General features: G+C 45.0%; 1 protein-coding gene across 1 annotated transcript in view; it reads left to right on the forward strand.

The window, feature by feature from the left end:
- Window positions 1-20,723, forward strand: part of GPR158 (G protein-coupled receptor 158) — a 118,065-nt gene that overhangs the window by 81,786 nt on the left and 15,556 nt on the right. The window contains exons 6-7 of the mRNA XM_083406123.1: window positions 1,302-1,411; window positions 14,691-14,929. Of these exons, the coding sequence (XP_083262249.1) occupies window positions 1,302-1,411; window positions 14,691-14,929 (349 nt within the window). The remainder of the gene's footprint in view (window positions 1-1,301; window positions 1,412-14,690; window positions 14,930-20,723) is intronic.

A 20,723-nucleotide genomic window follows, 5' to 3' on the forward strand; every position in this document is an offset into this window, starting at 1 on the left:
TTCCTCTGGGTGACATCAGTGAGGCCAAGGGGGGAGGGTCTTGTCATCTGGGCAGCCCAGGGCCTCCATACATACTGCTCCGGCTTGTGCCCCGAGGAGGTCACTTTGGTTCATTGGTTTGAGTTAACCCCTGGAGGCACGCTCTGTTATCCCTCAAGACAGACAGATGCCAACAACAACTTGAGAAGCTTTCCCTCTGCCTTGCCTGCCTTGCATTGCTCTGCCTTGCATTGTCTTTCAAACCCTTCCTTACTGAATTCAGCCTCCGCTGAGACATTGGTAACTTAACAGAGTGGCTAGCTGGGTCTATACAGATCCCTGGTGGGGCCTCTTAACACATGGCTGCAGGAGGGTTTCCCCAGCAAAAGGAAAGAGAGCCGTGCTTGGCTGTGGTTAAGCAGTCAGACCTGAGAAATCTGAGAAGCTCCAAAGCTTGGATTCGGGTGCTCCTGGCGAAGTAGAATGACCAGGTGAAAAAGAGGACAGGACTCCTGAACCTTCTGCAGTTGTACAGAACAGGGGATTTTGGCAGGTGTAATTGCATGACAAGCTGCACGTGCTGAAATTCATCTCTGCAGCTTTGAAAGGCGCAGGAGTCCTGACTTTTCCTTCACCTTGCCACCTTGCTGGAGAGCTTCCGGCCTAAGCAAATAAAAGACCCCAAGTAAGACTCTTTGTACTAAGAGCTTTTGCTCTTTATTGTTCCATTCAGAGGCAAATTCACTAACAGCGCAGCATCGGGCTCCACAGGGGAAATGAAAGGAAAGTGATGTGTAGTCTGAAAGCCAAAAAGCGATGATTAAAAATTATCCAGGAGGGGAGATGCTATGCTATAACTTTTCCTTCAAGACACTTTATTAAAACATTCATTTTTAGTTAAGCAGGCACATACCACTTAATTGAACCACTCTGGCAGCAAGTTTGTTTATTGCTATTATCTACACATCAGCATGGGTGCTTATTTCACGTTATAAATAGTGGGCTTTTATTTCTTCATTAAATATTACCGTATAGTCAGCGGCAACTGAATGGGCTAGACTGCTCTTTACACTCCTTCAATTTAGGCTACGAAAGATAAGTAAGCAGCGAAGTCAGAAAGATAAAGAAGCAGCAAACTGAGAAATCACTCAGGAACACTGGAAAAAGTCTGAAGTGACTGCACAGTCAGGTTTTAGATTTGGGAAACCCATTCCTTCACTCCCAGGGTCCAACTCTCGTTCTGTTTATGAACCAGGAAGGGCTTCCGTGATTCACCTGAAGTTGCTACATATCTTCTGTATGTCTTTTGTTTTGTTTTATAGGTTATCATTTTGTACTTTGAGCCAAGCACATTTCGCTGTGTTCTCCTAAGATGGGTTCGCCTTTTGGGATTTACTACTGTTTACGGAACTGTAACACTCAAGCTGCACAGGTAACTACATATGTTATCATTTTTGTTTCTGGGTGAAGTGTAATTTCTGTATAATTTCGTTTTGCGTGCGCACGCGCGCACATGTACAGAGGAGATTGCAGTGATGATCTGTGATTTTTATATTTTTGGGGGGCACGGAAAACAGACTTCTTCAAAGTTTTCATCTGCCCTCGGAAGCCTGTGCTTAATTTCCCCAGTAGTCTAGAAACCAATAGCACAATATTACTGATGGAGGGGAGTGCTTTGGCTGCGGTGGACTCTGCCCTAAGAGAAACTCCAGCTTACTGTCACCAGTTTTCCCACCAGCAAAAACTCCTAAAGTATTTAGGGGGCATTTTGGGATTGGGTGGGGATGCTGGAGGTTTTATATCCACAGGTTCTGAAGCCCTTCAGATCTCCTGAGTAGGGGTCTAATCCTTGGGTTTCTCCCTTGCACTGTCCTGGAATGGTGCAGGAGAAACAACTGTGTAAAAAATAATGCCTCCCCCTCCTCACCTGGCTGCTGCAAGCGGCAGTGGTTTTGATGTAACCGTGGATCCTTTGATCCAGACATAGGGAAACTCGGCCCTCCAGATGTTTTGGGACTACAATTCCCATCATCCCTAGCTAACAGGACCAGTGGTCATGGATGATGGGAGTGTCAGTATATGGAAACATCACCGCTGCAGACAGCCAGATTGTTGACATCACATGATGTGCCTATCTGTGGGAAAGAAGAATTTCCTAGGACGTTCACAGGCTGGATAAGTCTTTGTGAAGAGTGTAACTTGAAACCTTCTGTGTGCGCATGTTCAGGAAGTTTGTCAGACTTGCTGGAAGAACTGAACTGGAAGGACGTGTTTTTCTCTAGTGCTGTAATGTCAGAAATAAACGTCATGTAAATAGATTTCTGACTTGGTTTTTTTCACCTGTGAAAGCAGGAGGGAGGGGTTGTGCATTTTGCCCATGCTTGGGAAAATGTCGCCTATCAAAATCTCCCTGGTCTGTCCGAGATATCAGCCGGAGGAGGTTACCGGTAAGCAAGCTCCGAGGACAGTGAGAGGGGCCAGCCTCTATGGAGGGGGCTTGCAAACCAACAGGGAGTTGTAGTCCCAAAACATCTGGAGGGCCGAGTTTGCCTATGCCTTCAGTTTGATCCCTCTTGGGCAGGAACTGAATTGCTCCACAAGAATGTGTGTTTATGAGAGATATTTAATTATACACTGGACGAAACTATTGGAAAAGTTGCCCTTGGAGGAAATACTTTAATAATGTACGTTCTGCAGTGATGTAGAAATTTCAGTAACAGTGCCTAATCCACTGGGAGTCAACTTTGCATTAATCCACCTGGCTGCTGTCAATAAATTCCTTGGTAAGATGTGATTGGCGATTAAAGCGTTACCTATAAATGGTTGCCTAATAAGGCAAAAATAATAATAATGATGATGCTATCAAGGTCCCATTTGAGCATAACCATGTCGATCTCATTTGAATGTTTCACAAAAGCTGGCCTCTTCTACGGGCTTTTGGAATACTGCTTACCTTTCTGTGTTGTGGAATGGGGCCAGCCCGCTGCCATGGCAGCCTTGGTTTTGAATCTTCCAGCTGCAGGGAGATGTAACAGCCCTCTCCCCACATCTGGAAAATTTGCCCTCTAAGGCAGGGGCAAATTCATGGAGAATATACCCGTCAATGGCTACCACCCATGATGGCTGTGCTCTTCCTCCACTGTAGGCGGCCGTAGGCCCCTGAGAGCCAGTGGCTGAGAATCAGAGGTAGGGCAAATATTGTTGTACTCAGGTCCTTCTAGCAGAGACATCTGGTTGGCCACTGTGAGAACATGATGCTGGACTGGATGGGTGATTGGCCAGATTTATTTTATTCACTAAATTTGTATACGGCCCTATACCCGCAGGGCTCAGGGTGGTTCACAAGATAAAAGCGCAATATAAAAGCACAAAATACACAATCAAAAGAAAAAGAAAAACCAACCCAATACCCTCACAAACATTTTCAAAGGGCATTGGATGTCAGTCAGCCAAAGGCCTGGTTAAAGAGGAATGCTTTTGTCTGGCACCTAAAAGTGTATAATGAAGGTGCCAGGCAAACATTCCTGGGGGAGTATTCCACAAACAGGGAGCCACTGCAGAAAAGGCCCATTCTCGTGTTGCCACCCTCTTCTCATGGAGGAGGCACACAAAGAAGAAGAAGAAGAAGAAGAAGAAGAGTTTGGATTTGATATCCCGCTTTATCACTAACCGAAGGAGTCTCAAAGTGGCTAACAATCTCCTTTCCCTTCCTCCCCCACAACAAACACTCTGTGAGGTGAGTGGGGCTGAGAGACTTCAGAGAAGTGTGACTGGCCCAAGGTCACCCAGCAGCTGCATGTGGAGGAGCGGAGACGAGAACCCGGTTCCCCAGATTACGAGACTACCGCTCTTAACCACTACACCACACTGGCTCCTTAGAAGGGCCTTAGAAGATGACCTCAGGTTCATATGGAAAGAGGCGGTGGATCCAGCAGGGCTCCTCTGATGTTATTACAACAACACATTGTAGTCAAACTACAGGTTACTAGAGCATAGACTGCCAAGGCCAGGCTACCCCTGTCCAGAAAGTGCTACCATCTTTGAGCTACCGACTGAAGCTAGCAGAAGGTACATTGTGCCACCAAGAGCGCTTGTGCCTTCAATGGCAGCGTTGTCTCCAACAGTGTCTCCAGGCTGGGCACCTGCTTCTTCATAGGGAGAAGAATCCTATCCAAAACAGGATATATCCCACACTTCTGGACAGAGGAGCAACTCACAAACAGTGTTCCTGTCTTATTTTGATAGTATTTCAGTATGTTCTTTCAGTCCGGATTTTCCTGAACACTTCTTTTAATTGCAAACTGATGTGGGAATGGGGAGAACTGAATTTAAGACTGGAGAAATGATAAACCAAGAGGCATTGAAACTGGCAGCTTCATCCATCCTTAGCTGCAGCTTGACCCTGTGCCCAAACCACACTGTGTAAAAAATATATATATCCCATCGTTTCCCTGTGGATTATTTGTGCACAGCTTGGAGTTGTACTGTTGCCCTCTCATTCCATTTGTGCATTTGAAAACAGAACTACACAAATTATGTTTACTTTGGTAGTAATGCCTATACTTGCCACGCTATGATCTTTGCTGCTATATCACTTGTAGCATTCCAAGCAAAGAGAGCTGCCAGGCTTACATCAGGCTTCAAAGCAAGACTAAACGGTTTACAGAAGTGTTAATGGGATGTATCACTGCACAGCTTGAGGTCACTGGTTATGCTACAGAAGCAGCAGCTGAAGGCTTGGAGGCTTTTTGTGGGAGCCTGGGAAATGACAACGGAGCTTTGCTTTGGGCAGACATATGAAGTGGCTTAATGCTGGATTGGGGCCAGTCATTGAGGACCTGATTAGACATTGCATGATTTGTGTGCGCGCGTGTGTGCGTCCTCTTTTGTTGCTGCTATTGTTAAATTGCGGTTGTACAAGGGAGCAACTTGATCCCATAGCATGTGGGGAGAGGAAACATAACCCTTTCCCCCTGGTGCAATCCTGATCTGCATCAGGGCCCCCTGTACCACCTATTTGTCCCAGGATCCACCACAGCCACTGTTTGCTATTAGTGCTAATGACAATGATCCTCTTGGGGCAAATAGCAGGCCCGCCCTCCATGTGTGTTTGTGTGTCCAGATCAAGATCATGGTGTAGTCCAAAGATTAAATGCTTGTCTCCACCCACATCATGGTCTTGATCCAGAATGGATGCGAAACTCGAGATGAACAGCCAAAGGCCAGTCACATCTACTTTGGAATTCAGAGCACTCGTCCATTTAGCTCACGATTGTTGATTCTGACTGGAAGCTGCAGCAGCTGTCTAATCTCTCAGGAGAGATTTTCCTCAACCCTGATACTTTTTTTACCTGGAGATTCTCAGGAACAACCTGGGGGCTTCATTGATGCAAAACATGTGCCCTGCCAATAACTTCTAGTCTTGTTTTACTTGTTTACAGATCATAAGGACACACAGGCGAGTTGTATTTTTGTTATCTCTTTGATGGGCTTGGCTCCTAAGGCTGCAGGCCTGTAACCCACAAACTTAGATGTAAATGCTAGGGAGTTACTTTTTAGTAGATATGTGTAGGATTGCACAGCTAGATAAGTGAAGATAAGGAAGTTCACGGAAAGAAAGTTCTTCCTGATGTTTTGTCAGAATCTCCTTTCCTGTAATTTGAATCCAGTGGTTTGGGTCTTAGCCCTAGGAAGCAGCGGAAAACAAGTTTGTTCTGTGTTCCATGTGACAGCCCTTTTCAGGGGTCAGCAAACTTTTTCAGAAGGGGGCCAGTTCACTGTCCCTCAGACCTTATGGGGGCCGGACTATATTTTTCTTTGGGGGGGGGGATGAACGATTCCTATGCCCCACAAATAAGCCAGAGATGCATTTTAAAGAAAAGCACATGTTCTACTCAAGTAAAAACACCAGGCCCCGCACATTGGCAGAGGAAGAGGAGTGCAGGGGGAATGCACTGCCCCCGGCAGCATGATCCCCAGGGTGCCATCGTGGCTGCCCCCCCCCGCACTGGGTGGCCTGCCCCTGCAGGCAGCACGGCCCACCCCCAGGACATGTGCCAGTCCTGCCCCTGCCTGCTCTCCGCCCCTGGTGCCGGAGCATGAAGCTCCACCACTGGCCCCACAAATAACCCAGAGATGCATTTTAAAATAAAAGGTCACATTCTACTCATGTAAAAACACGCTGATTCCTGGACCGTCTGTGGGCTGGATTTAGAAGGCGATTGGGCTGGATCCAACCCCCAGGCCTTAGTTTGCCTACCCATGCTTTAGATATTTGAAGAGGGCTGTCATGTTACTTCTCAGTCTCCTCCTCTCCAGGCTAAACATACCCAGTTTCCTCAACCATTCCTCATAAGGCTTGGTTTCCAGACCTTTTGTCATCTTGGGTGTCCTCCTCTGCACACGTTCCTTCTTGTCAACATCCTTCTTAAACTGTGGTCCCTGAACTGAACACAGTACTCCAGGTGGGGTCTAACCAAGGAAGAGTAAAGTGTAACTATGACTTCTCTTGATCAGGACATTGTACTTCTGTTGACAGCCTAGAATAGCATTAGCTTTTTTTTGCTGCTGCATCACACTGTTGTCTTATATTAAAGCTTGTGGTCTACCAAGACCCCTAGATCCTTTCTGCTTGTACTGCTGTCAAGTCAGATGCCCCTCCCCTACAAAAATCCTATATTTGTGCATCTTATCATTCCTGCTTAAGTTCAGAAACTTACATATACCCTTATTGAAATGAATACCCTTTGGAATAAAAACGGGTGAGCGAGGGTAGTATTTGGGGAGATTGTACATCTCTCTTTTCCACTAGAAAAACGGATATGCCGTTCTATTTGAAGCACAGAGTATAATTAAAGGAACTCATCTCCACTAGAGCTTGAAGTTAATTGATCTGTTTAAGTGACAATAATCAATAGCATGCATAATATATGCAGAGGTAAAGACTGGTCTCAGGCAGGAGCACTCCACAGCTGGGTACCTTTTTGCTTGCAGAGCCTCTTGCCAAAGTGAGCTTAATCAGAGCAGAAAGAATCTTTCCTTCTGCCATAGCTTTTCAGAGGTTGGCAGTGCACATTATTTTCCTATCAATTTACCTTTGTTTTTTGCCTTTTTGAAAGAGATGGGTCATTTCCATCTCCATCCCGTAGGAATAGTCCTCTAGCTGCCAATCTTTCTCAGCAGTAAGTCTCAATTGAACATACTTGGGCACGCTTCGGTGTAAACATGCCGCAGGATTGCAGTGTTCCAAAATGTCTCACAAGACTTTTCATGCAACGGCACATGCATAGAAGTTAGCTTTGTTGTTGTTATATTCAGAATCAACTTTTCACCAGGCTCATGAGAGCCCATTGGTCTTTTTGTGGAGAAGACCTTGACATTAGTAATAAGTGGCTGTTATCTAGTTAATTTACTTGGAAAACCCACTAGAAGAATTGTATAGTGTCTTATTAAATGGCACTGTTAGTATTCTTCCAGCACGACTTCTCAAAGTGCCTACTAAATCAGAGAGGAACAAGTGGCTGGGGGTGAGGGAATTTCTTGAAGCAATGGCTTTCATTTACTAGAGAAAATCCTTCCATATCAAAGCAGAGAAAGTGAATAAATTGACAGCCAATAAGAACAAAAATAGGAAATATTTTTAAATTTATTTTGTGTTGCATGCATGGTACCCCTCCCCCCAGCAGCCTTTTGTGACGGGTGCCCACAATGTTTTCTCAAAATTCAAGATGTGCCCACTTTGTTCAAAAAGGTTCACGATCCCTTTTTCTAAATCGTTTATTCGTCTTGGAGATTATTAGGACCCTTCGCTATGCGCAACTATACTACTGACTAAACATGCACAGCTAAGAAGGTGAATTTTATTTTTCGGCTCTGATACATTTTTTTAAACATATCTGTGTTTTTGTTTTTTTAAAAGAGAGCCACTATAAATATATATTTCCTGCATGTGAAGAAATTCGTTGTGAATCTCCTGTTGGTTTTTAAACAGCAAAATAAGTTATCTAGGGAGCAAGCACTGTCTGAATTTTGAACAGTGCCACATCTGATAGCTTTGTTCTCTCAAGCCTAGTCAGAACTGGCAGGTTGCTTGGTTCCACAAGGTTTTGCTATAAGAGGTGCAAATTCAGCTGAAACAGTTGACTCCAGTTTGGACACGGTGGTTACAAAGGAAGTTTTGAATGCATTGTGCAGGAGAGGATTACTAGAGACCATGACTCAGATCTATTTTCATGTGTAAGCTTCCTGATAAATATTGACCTTGAAATCTTTTGTACTCCTTGTTCTGGAAAACTTTGATAAGGGAAAAAGTAGGCAAATGGCTGATGGGTGAGATAGTGATCTCTCAGTGCTTTTTAGAAGCAAATAATTAGCTTGCCCCAGCACCAATACAATATGAAGGATTTTATAATTGTTTAAGAAGAACACTATGACAAAGACAGTGACCCATCTGTAATGTAGGGTGTATTAATATTTGGATGTACACTTTGAAGGCATCCCACAAGATGTAATCTGCACAAGCTCCTGTTTAGGTGGACTTTGCCTGCGATTGTTTTGAAGGCCCTGCTGAGTTCAGCTCTGGAGTTGTCACAGCCCCTCAACATCCCAAGGGCCACATTGCTCATTAGACAACTTTCTGGGGGCCACAGGCAGTGCCTGGCAAGCTCATTTTTTAAAAGCAACTTGTTTTAGTTCTAGTTTATCCTGTCCAAAATGGAACTAATTTCAGTATGTCCTTTTACAGAATGAACTAGTTAAGTTCAAGTTCCTCCAAATGAAGCTTTTAGTTTGTTAAGAAATTTGTCCTCAGCAAATATAAAAATAAAATAAATCAGCATTGTTAATGTTATAAGCTGCCGTGCTAAAGTATGGGGCCCGAAAGCAAATAAGGGGCCACGCACAAGTAATAAGATGTCTGACAGACAGAATGTCCACAGCTGAAGCTTTCCTGATGATAGTGTTTCCATACTAGAAAAGGCTTACCCTGTTTAATTTTTGCCAGACACACAGCTGTTAAAGGCACAGTGCATCATTTGCTGTGTTCCTGGGCCTACGTTTATTGCTGTAAGATGCTCCTGTTGGAAGAGAGTGAATCTCCGCAGCAGGGAAGATGCAAAGAGCCCTTAGCAACAGCAGCACCTCCATATCCACCTAATAAGCCTTAGAATGTTGTTTTGCAAACAATTCAGATAGTAAATGTTGAATAATTGATGGGTGGCAGGGATTAATGGCTGCCCCCTCCTCCAAATAATTCTTCCATTTGATTCAGATGAAGATATCATCTGAATCCTGGAGATCTAATCCTTGAGATATCATCAGTTATTATTTGTATTGTCTGGAGGACTTCCTTGTTTTTTTTATAGCTGCTATAGCTTGGAGAGTTTATAACTGTAATTTGTAGTTTTGCAGTTGATGCACATATACCCACATTTGCTTACATGCATAGTTGTTCAACTTTCAAATAATCATTCTTTTTGGCATCATTTCATTGTCACTTTGGCTCCTGAGACTTTGTTTTTCCTAGCCAAGAAAACAGTTGTTCTCTAGATCCCTCGGGGCACATATGCGTGAGAGCTTTGGCTTCCTGTCCAGCACATTTATACAAAGCAAGGGACGTTACCTAATCTGGCAAAGAATAAAAATGTGCTGGCTCTCCCGTCAGCCCCATCTGCTGTATAGATGGGTTGCAAATCAGCGTCAGCTGGTCTTGGAGCACACTTGGAACTATGGAAAGCAAATGACACTTAGCAAGTCTATCCGGCTCTCTTAAAAAACCCTGGGCGGACAGGCAGGCAGGTTCACAATCAGGTAGTAGAAAAGAGGCATACACCTAAAGCAGTGGGGACTAACCAGCTTTCCTCCAGATGTTGCTGAGCTACATGACCCCTGTCATCTCTGACCATTGGTCATGCTGGCTGGAGCCGGTGGGCATTGTAGGGCCACAAGTTTAGCTACCTTCTTAGGTTCTTATCCTGCCACCTGCAATGCATCATCCATCAGTAAGGTAAAGGTAAAGGACCCCTGACAGTTAAGTCCAGTCGCGAATGACTCTGGGGTTGTGGTGCTCATCTCGCTTTACTGGCCAAGGGAGCCGGCATTGGTCTGCAGACAGTTTTTCCGGGTCATGTGGCCAGCATGACTACACGGAAACACTGTTTACTTTCCTGCTGGAGCAGTACCTATTTATCTATTTGCACTTTGACGTGCTTTAGAACTGCTAGGTTGACAGGAGCTGGGACCGAGCAATGGGAGCTCACCCCATTGCGGGGATTCGAACCGCCGACCTTCCATTCAGCAAGCCCTAGGCTCAGTGGTTTAGACCACAGCGCCACCCGCGTCCCAATATCATCCATCAGTAGCATCAGCCATATTGTAAAGACACATATTTTTGCCCTGACCCATAAGCTGGAACCTCATTATTGCTGAGTTTCTTTCTTTGTAATTCTGTTTTCTGTTTTTATAATACTATTTCACTGTTCTTTTGTTTCTGTTTTATTGTACTATTTTATGTTGTGTTTTTTGTATCTATACTGCTGAGTTGTTGTTTTTTAAAGTTTAAGCCGTTTAAGAAATACTTGAGCCAATCACTGACTCTCAGCCTAACCTACCTCACAAAGTTGTTGTGGTAATTAAATAAGGCAGAGTAGGGACCAGATACGACACCTTGAGCTTCTTGGAGAAACAGGTGGGGTGGAGAGGGGCAGTACCTCTAGCAGGGGGCACATCGTGCTCCTTCTGGTTTAGTTTGTCTACCTTTGGTCCCCACCCTGCATTCAGCTCTCACCTGTGCTCCCAGGAGATGTCAGCATGCAACCGTGGCCACACCCTGGGCAGCAGCTTTGACTGGCCAGTTCAACCAGGTGGAGGTAGCCGATGGGTCTCAAACCCTCGTTGAGTTGGGACTCCCCCTGCATGCAAATACAGTCATACCTCATGTTAGGTTTGCTTCATGCTACGTTTTTTCAGGTTGCGTCCCGCGGCAACCCGGAAGTACCGGATAGGGTTACATCCGGGTTTCGCCAATCGTGCTTTGCGCATTTGGACAAGCGCCAAATCGCACCTCGCACCTGCGCAGATACAGCGCTTCAGGTTGCGGACTTTCCATGTTGTGAATGGGCCTCTGGAACGGATCCCGTTCACAACCAGAGGTACCACTGTACAGGCTCCAGTGGATTGAGTGAACGAGACCAAGGATGGGTCCAGTGATCAAGAAGGGGGTTTCTGCGCATGCTCATCAACCTGGAAAGGTAGCCCTTCAAGAGAAGGAAAACTCTGATCCTCAACTTCCACTGGGAAAAGAAAAGGCAAAGGAGTAAACCCTACACAAATCCAGAGTGGAGTCCTTGTACTCCTCCTTCCAGCAGCTCCTGCAGCCCTGCTGGTGCCAAGCATATTGCTTTCCTTTGGACCCAAGGACCTCCATAGACACTGCCTAGAGAGGTCGCTTTGGTGCTGCTAACACAGCGGTTTGACTTCATTCCCCGGAAGTGAACTCTCTCAAGGCAGACAGATGCCAACAACAACAAACACATATAAATAAAATAAATAAAATAAGATAAACCTTGCTGTTGGCACTGGAGATTTTTGGGCCTAGCTGGGCAAGGGAGCAGATTGATTTGGGCTGTGTAATTTTCAACTCCTCTGCTCTTTCCTTGACTCGCCCAAAGTTCAGGCTGGTGCAGTTCATCATTTTCTCTCTGACTGCAAGCCAAGGCCCCCAAGTCAGAGCAGTGTGTGAGGACAGCCTGTTAGGAAGCCAAGTAACAGCAGAAAAGGAGGAGGAGGAGAAGGGAAAACACTGCCCTGGCCAATCTGTTCCCCTCTTTCCTGAGCCATCTTTCTCTCTCTCTCCTCCTTCAGACTGCCAAGCACAGCTAAGCAGCACGCGAACAAGCCCCACTGGGAAGGGAGACAAATAACAGGGAGGAGAAGGGAATGCACTGCCAAGCTGCCACGGCCCTTTCTAGGGATGGGGGAGAAATATGACTTAGTTCCCATGTAAAGGTGAATGTACCCAATCCGCACTTTCCGAAACAAGATGCGAACCAAAATACAACCATCCTTTGAACTTCTCCGAATTTTGCAAAGAAGTTCTCTAGCCAAGTAATGTGTGGGGGGGAAACCACATATCTTAAAGTGTGCACATTGTGTGTAAATAACATAGAAAAAAGTGTGTTAGGGAAGATTTTGCTTTGCAAAATTGTTCCTGCTGGGCAAGATTGCACACACAAAAAAGTGTATATTTGGAGAAATTTGCACTGAAATGCTGGTGAATTTTCATTATGACTCTTTTTTTTAATAAAAAAAAATTGCAAACTGATGTGGAAATGTGGGGAGCTGAAGTTAAGACTGAAAAAAAGAGAGAATCTAAAATATGTGGCACAGAAAGAAAAAGTGATGGGGAGAGAGGAGGGGGAAAACAAGCTCTGGCACCAGTTCTTAAAGTTATGGTTATGACAGCCTTTGGGGTTAGGAGCCATTCAAACCCTTACTCTCCTGCCAGTTTCTTTTTCCTGCCTCACCACCTGGTTGGGAGGGAGGGAAAGGTGTCAAGCCTTGCTTGCAGCACTCAGACTTCACTGTCTGTCTGCTCATCCAGGTACCAGTCAGACCCAGCCCTACCTAGCTTCCCAGATAGGGTGAGGTGGGGCTCACCTCCTGCCCACCATAGAAACAAGTGAGCAGTGAGGTCAAGGTTATATAAGGGGGTAGCGATGATGACAACATCCAAAAGCCAGAAGAAAGACCCAAAATGCAGAATGTATTGCGGCAGGGGAGGGGGGAAGTTTGTGGGAGTGAATAATTTACATTGTTGTAAATGGTAGGTGTGACTTTTCTTCCGGCTCAGCGGTTCGCTAGATTTTTATCTCAATTCTCCCAGGCTCTTTTGTTGATGACATGGGTAAGAAACAGGACACCCAGGTGTTCTAAAAATAATCGGTGTAACTGATATTTATTTGATCCTTACATACTGCACACTTTATAGATACAGAATTCTGTAAAGATGCCCTTGGCTTTTATGGTGTTTTTGTTTTCTCTTGGGACGCGGGTGGCGCTGTGGGTAAAACCTTAGTGCCTAGGGCTTGCCGATCGCATGGTCGGCAGTTCGAATCCCCGCGGCGGAGTGAGCTCCCGTCTTTCGGTCCCAGCTCCTGCCCACCTAGCAGTTTGAAAGCACCCCTAAGTGCAAGTAGATAAATAGGTACCGCTTTATAGCGGGAAGGTAAACGGCGTTTCCGTGTGCTGCGCTGGTGCTGGCTCGCCAGAGCAGCTTCATCACGCTGGCCACGTGACCCGGAAGTGTCTCCGGACAGCGCTGGCCCCCGGCCTCTTAAGTGAGATGGGCGCACAACCCTAGAGTCTGTCAAGACTGGCCCGTACAGGCAGGGGTACCTTTACCTTTACTTTTACTTGTTTTCTCTGGTGCATGTAGCAGATAGGCAGCAGCAATAATTCAGTGCTGTGGTGGGGTAACTGGGGGTTTTACCAATCATGCAGCGCTGTACTCTTCCCCAAACACACATTTATGTGCTATTGGCAGGGCAGATCCAAGACATTTTGCTGCCCAAGGCAACAGACAAAATGGTTCACTCCCCCCCAAACCCATGTCCAAAAAAACAGGAGTTGACTGTTCGTCACTGGCAAATAGACAGTGTCTTCCACTACACTTGAGGGCAGCGGACTAGCTTAGGGAGTATAGAGCAGGCACACAGAGTTCTGTTCTTTCCCTGACCCTCAGAATCTACCGCCTGAAGCATTCACCTCACCCTGCCTAATGGTAGAGCCAGCCCTAGCCCTCTTAAGTACTGAGAAGCAGGGAAGGCTCTTTAATTTAAAGAGCCAGTTCACTAGAATGGTGGCTTGAAATACATTTCTGTGGCTGCCTTGATTTCATTGTGCTTGCCTTGGTGCACATTGCTGCTTGCCAGCAGAAGCAGCTGGGAAGAGAGGAGTTCAGGGCAATTTTTAAAAAATCATTTTATAAGTTGTACCTGTATGTCCTTGTTTCTCAATTTGATCCTTTTACATGGTTTTGTATGTTTTATGGTATTTTATGTATTGTGATTTCCTGTGTTGTTTTTTTACTGGTTATAGATTAGTAATTCTTTACTGTAATTTATTTGTTTGCTGGTGTTTAAACTTTAAAAACTATTTTTTACTGATTACTATTAGATTTTAATGTATTATTGAAAATGGCTTTATTTGATACAAATCGTTTATTTTAAAGTTATTGCGACTTTTTAAATATTGGATCAGATTGTTACTATTAATGCTTGGTGTTTTCTTATGTTTTTATATGTGTTGGAGGACACCCAGAGTGGCTGGGGCACTGCAGCCAGATGGGTGGGGTATAAATTAAAAAAATATTATAATATTACAATATTTGTAAAAATAATAATAAGAAAATGTTTTGAAGGAAGCTGTGTGGCTAATCTGTGGCCCTCCAGAGATTAATGGATCACAGCTCCCATTGTCCTGAACTATTGACCTTGCCAGGGTAATGAGCATGGAGTTCATCATAGCTCTGGAATCCAACATAGCTTGATGGTACGGCACATGAAGATCTCAGTGATCGGGCAGGGGGTATAAGGGATCAAGTGATCCTTAAGCTGTTCTGGACCCAAGCTGTCAAGCGCCTTGCAAATTACTGCAAGCACCTTGAATTTGAACCGGCGACTGTATTGTGACGTTGTGTCTATTTGATTGCGCAGGGTTTTGAAAGTGTTCCTGTCACGGACTGTTCAGCGAATGCCATACATGACAGGTGGGCGCGTGATGAAGATGCTGGCTGTCATATTCCTGGTGGTGCTTTGGTTCCTAATAGGCTGGACTGCTGCCGTTTGCCAAAACCTGGAGCGAAACATTTCTCTCGTTGGCCAAGGACAAACCTCAGATCATCTGATCTTCAGCATGTGCCTGATAGACCGGTGGGATTATATGATGGCTATTGGTAAGTTGCCTTTGCTGCTGCTGTTTTGCTTGGGTCATTATTTTGCTTGTTTAAGGCATTTATAACACACCTTTCCTTATAAAAAGCCTAATGATAAAATCACATCACAACCTGACAATTTAAATATATCAGTTACAAAAGCAATACACTGCAAACAATAACAGTACTACATCCATAGAAGCTGTTCAGCAAATTAAAACAAATTCCTCCTACATTTGTTTTTCACTTTCCAATCCTACAGTTTCTCCTGGCTTTGTCTCTCATCTCTTGGCTTTCCCAGGCTCTCACAGATCCCTTCTCCCAACTCCCCTTTTCCTAGTGCTTACTCCTCAGTGTCCTGCCAGTCCCTGACACTGAGTATACAATAATTTGTATTTTTTTAAAAAAACAACAACAACCTATGGTTTATTGGCTTCCAGATGTCAGCTCAAGCAGTGGAATGGAGCAAATAGCCAGTTTTCCAGACCTGTGGCTCAGTTAATAGCTTCAAAAAGGCTTGAAGTCAGATTTCAAACAGAAAACTACTGAAAAGTTTCAGCTAGCGATTCAGAAACGAGCTCTCTAGGCAGGCTATGTGTTAGATTTAATTAGCAGTCCAATCTGTCATTGGGGTCAACTGACTGGGAGAAAGGTGACCTGAGTTGTAACTCTGCAGTTCCAGCCTCTCCCCGCTCAGCATGTTTTGCAAACATTACATATGTTCTGTAATTGCCATGTAAATTTAGGGTTTGCTCCAGCGGCTTAGTAGTAGAGCCGAAAGCATTAATCAATTAATTGGTGCAATTATCCAATTACTGGCTTGAGAGTCAACTGAAAATGCATCTCTGATTAATTAGCAGAATCCAGCTGAGTTCTGTTCCCTACCACCACTGGGGCATGCCTGAGTCCAGTTGCGGTCTGGGTTGTCCTTCCAACTGCTGCAAGAATCCATTGAGGGGATGAAGGTCATCAGGATTGTTCCTGCAGGATGGGTGGGTCTGGAGTTAGCAAGCGAAAGGCGGTGTTCTTATTTGATTGCATCTCATGTCAGCATCCCTTGCTGACAGAAGGCTCTTTGATCCAGCAAAGGCTTCAGTCAGGAGATGAGGGAAGGGGCCCCCCTGAATATTTGAGGGAAGGGCAGTAGCTCAGTGGTAGAGCATCTGCCTCACCCTCAGAAGGTTCCAGGTTCAATCCTGGGCATCTCACAGCAGTGGCGTAGCATGGGGGGGTGCAGGGGGGCCCGGCCGCACCGGGTGCAACTTCTGGGGCAGGCGCACTCGCACTCGCAGCTCTCTGCCCCTACCTGGCTCACTCTCTCTCTCTCACTGCAGTGCTGGTTGTGCGAATCTGATCCGAGCCGCCGGGTCGCTGCCCACTGTGGAGGGGAGGGTGCCAGGCGTGCGGTGCGGTACGGAGAGAGAGCGAGGGACTATCTGGGGGAGGGACAGTACAGCGGGGGGGGGGGGGCGAAAATTACTTGCCTTGCCCCGGGTGCTGACAATCCACGCTACGCCACTGTCTCACAGGAAGGCTAGGAATGTCCCCTGCCTGAAACTCTGGAGAGTTTCTTTTGGTCAGTACAGTGGTACCTCGGGTTGAGTACTTAATTCGTTCCGGAGGTCCCTTCTTAACCTGAAACGGTTCTTAACCTGAAGCACCACTTTAGCTAATGGGTCCTCCTGCTGCCGCCACGCCGCCGGAGCACAATTTCTGTTCTCATCCTGAAGCAAAGTTCTTAACCTGAAGCACTATTTCTGGGTTAGCGGAGTCTGTAACCTGAAGCGTATGTAACCTGAAGCGTATGCAACCCGAGGTACCACTGTATAAACAATACTGAGCTAGATGGACCAATGGTCTGACTTATTGTAAGGCAGCCTTCTACATTCCTTCCTTCAGCAGAGAGACATCTTTTGGAGGCAGCCTGTTGATGGAGAGAAGGTGGTCCTCTGGGGTATAACATGCCTATAAATCTGCACGGATTTTTTAATTAAAAGCAACGGCAAATCCCCAAACTCTAAACATGCAGCATCTTAAACACAGCAAGGTAACGCGGTGGAAAGGGTCAGGTTTCACCTTTCTCCTCCCCACACCCCCTTTCTGCGTGTTGACACCTTTGCAAACCGCTTGGAGGATTTCTTTACAGTTGTGCGATATGCAAAATATTGTTAAATGAATTAAATAACTAAATAATGCACACGCTTAGGATCTGCAAAATTGCACTGCAAATTATTATGAGTAGTAAGGGTGCTACTGATTGCAGTCATTCATCACTTTCTACCAAAAATGAAAAAAGTCTGAAAGGAACCTACAGATACGTCAATTTCAGTTTAAATATCCAAAGAATGTATCTAGGAATGGCAGAAAGGGAAGGAAGGAGTGACTCTAGGCCAGCATTTCCCAACCTTGGGCCTCCAGCTGTTTTTGGACTACAACTCCCATAATCCTCAGCTAGCAAGACCAGTGGCCAGGGATGATGGGAATTGTAGTTCGAAAACAGCTGGAGGCCCAAGGTTGGGAAACACTGCTCTAGGCAGTTTGCGTTGCCATTCTGCCATGCTGAATTTCAGTTTGGCCAGTTAATCAATAAACTGGTGAACTGCATAATTAGATTGACGCAATCTCTGCGAGTGGCAGAAAACCAAACTGCTTTAAAAAGCCAAGCTGAAATATAAAGTCATTTGGAAAGGCAGCTCTGGAGAACAGCTGTGAGACCTGGTGTGCGTGTTAAATGGCACCTTTATTATTTCATTTCTGTTGAATGCTGAAGACACACATCTTTCCCCTGGGCTGTATCTGCTGCGATATATGTCTTCAGGACCTACCTTTATCCTTTGACTGTAATTTGCTTTCAACTGTTCTTAATACGCAATTTTATATTGCTGTAACCCACTGTGGGAGCAGATTCTGAAGGGCTGGTAATAAATTGAATAAATAATAGCCATAAAATAATAAGAAGATTGTAACAGAGATAAAAGCAGTAGCTTACACGATGTAAAAGGTAAAGGTACCCCTGCCCGTACGGGCCAGTCTTGACAGACTCTAGGGTTGTGCGCCCATCTCACTTAAGAGGCCGGGGGCCAGCGCTGTCCGCAGACACTTCCGGGTCACGTGGCCAGCGTGACATCGCTGCTCTGGCGAGCCAGAGCCGCACATGGAACGCCGTTTTACCTTCCCGCTAGTAAGCGGTCCCTATTTATCTACTTGCCCCCAGGGGTGCTTTCGAACTGCTAGGTTGGCAGGAGCTGGGACCGAACAGCGGGAGCGCACCCCGCCGCGGGGATTCGAACTGCCGACCTTTCGATCGGCAAGCCCTAGGCGCTGAGGCTTTAACCCACAGCGCCACCCGCGTCCCCTTACACGATGTATTATTTTTTAAAATGTGCATGTTGTTGATGATTTATAAAGGAACCAACATTTATGATTCACACATTTCGTATGTCCCATGAGCTATTTCCTCCTCCTTAGACTAATATGTCTTCCAAATCTGTGCTCAAACTGAACATTTAATTGTGTTCCTTACTGTAGAAATGCCCAGCAAGAGATTCTAGGATAGTGTTTTTAAGTGTGTGTTTGTTCATACTGGTGTAAGAAGGAGTTGGGCTTTCCATGACAGAACACATACAGCCGAAGTAGAAATTGTGGGGAAGGAGAGAGATGTTAAATACATCCATTTATGCCAATTTAATTACAGTTTAATGTTCAACTTCATATTGGAAGCCAAAATACTTATCTGCCTGACCAGACAGGAAGAATCTCAGCCAGGCCAGAGCTAATGTAATATAATTTGCTTAGCTACTGAATTTCACACCCTGTTCCAATAAATATGTTGTTGTAGCAGTCCTATGGTATCCTAAACAAGCATTTATGTGAATATCTAAGACAATTAATCTTTTAAATTTATATATTTGCAAAGATTCCAGAGGACAAGACTTCGTCAAGTGTAGGATGGGCAAATCTCTCAATTTTGGTTCTCTCATTTTCTCCCCTATCTCCAATTCAGTTCTCCACATATCCTGAACAATTTGCATTCTCCCCCCCCTCACAAAAAAATCCCCCACTCATGATAATTCATCAACAGTTCAAGTTGAATTTCTCCTAATATACACATTTTTATGGCATTTTGACTAAAATGCACACTTTTGCTTGCAATTACCACAAACATAATGCATTTTTTGATTTTAAACTAATATATGCATTTTCAGGCACACTTTCTCCTCATAAATGCATTTTTGTGCACATTATTTGACTGGAGAGCTGCATTAAAAAAATCAGAAAAGTGTGAATTTCAAGCTGCTGTTTGGTTCTCACATTGTTTCAGAAAGGTGAATTTGATAGATTCAGCTTTGAATGCTAAGTGAAGCAAATTCCGCCCCCACAGTCCATGGCCCCAAGTCCTTCACTCAGTAAAGGTGAATTTCGGGTTCACTTTGGTTCAAGAAGTGTACATTAGATAGCTTCTCATTAAAAAGCAAGAGGCAATGAATTTCCTCCCCGGCCCTAACCTCTCTCTGCCTTCTGAAAGCCTCAGACGCTCTCAAGGCGGAGGAGCTTCTGCCATGGCTATGTCCCAGTCTCCTCCCCATCTATTCACTTCTCTCTGCCCAGAATCAGCACTGTTTTCTTCCCTATCAGCGTCCTTTTCAGGTCAGTGCTTGGAGTGCTGCCAAAAGGTGCTTTAAAAGACAGGACCGCTTAAACATTGACCTGGGATTTGAGATTAGGCTTCAATGTGTAAATGTAGGGAATCATCACACCCTGGGGAGTCCAAACAGAATGGACCAGACTGAAAAGAAAACAGGGAGTTTCAGCAGATACACCCCATTTTCTCATTTGGCAATTGGATCATAATACTGAGCATTGTTAAAGGTACAGGAGCCCCACAGCTATGCAACTATTAAAGGTACAGGGTACCCAACCAGCATGGCCAATGTTCAAGGATGGCGGGAGTTGTGGCAACATCTGTAGAGCACTGCCTTAGCTACCCTTGCATTAGCAGAAGCTTACACCATGAGAGGTTGGAGTGATTCTGTTGTTTCTCGCTGCAAAGTGTATCTTCCCCATTCTGGCAGCTTGCCTGCCTGACGCCTCTCTTGCTTTTACATGCACTTTTCTTCATAAGGTCATCCTTTTTTCTTTTTGCAAGAGACAAGAGGAAACCTTCATTTCCTGCCTTGCAGTTTGTATTGTTACCCAAAGGTTGCAGCTATGATTAATTGCATCGGAAGCAAAGCTTGGCTATGCTTCTGCAAGCTTCCCATATCCTGATGGTGACATTTGTGCGGCATGCTCCGAATGGTGGTTCATACAAAGTGACCTGCTGCTTTCCTGAATTTTCTGACTGCAGAGCCAACACACACACACAGCACCTTTGCGTTGTTCATATGCTAGCTTGTAAGGTGGGTTTGTGGGTGAGTAAATGGAAAAGAGATGCTACAAGCATTGAAGCATATTTGATGTTATTTAAGATTCACCCATTCCTTAAATATCATTCCTTAAATGATATTTTAAAATGAGATCATTACCGTGACCAAACAGCGACACAGTAGAAATAAACTAAGAGCGATACAACAGCTGGCAAAATTTTTGAAGGAAAACTGTCACGCATTTATAAGTTTGCATTAATTGGTACTTGCACAAAGACCTTGAACAATCAGATGTATCCAAATGTCTGAGTTAACAGGTGAGTTTTTACCTGGCACTCGAAGCCCAGTAATGTAGGGACCATCTATCCATGCCTTGGGGGGGGGGGTGGTTCCACAATCTGGGTACCACGTCATGACCCCATTTCACCACACAATGGGCAACATCCATC

The sequence above is a fragment of the Podarcis tiliguerta genome (genome assembly GCF_965153285.1).
Source record: "Podarcis tiliguerta genome assembly, chromosome: 12".
NCBI classification, from domain to species: domain Eukaryota; kingdom Metazoa; phylum Chordata; class Lepidosauria; order Squamata; family Lacertidae; genus Podarcis; species Podarcis tiliguerta.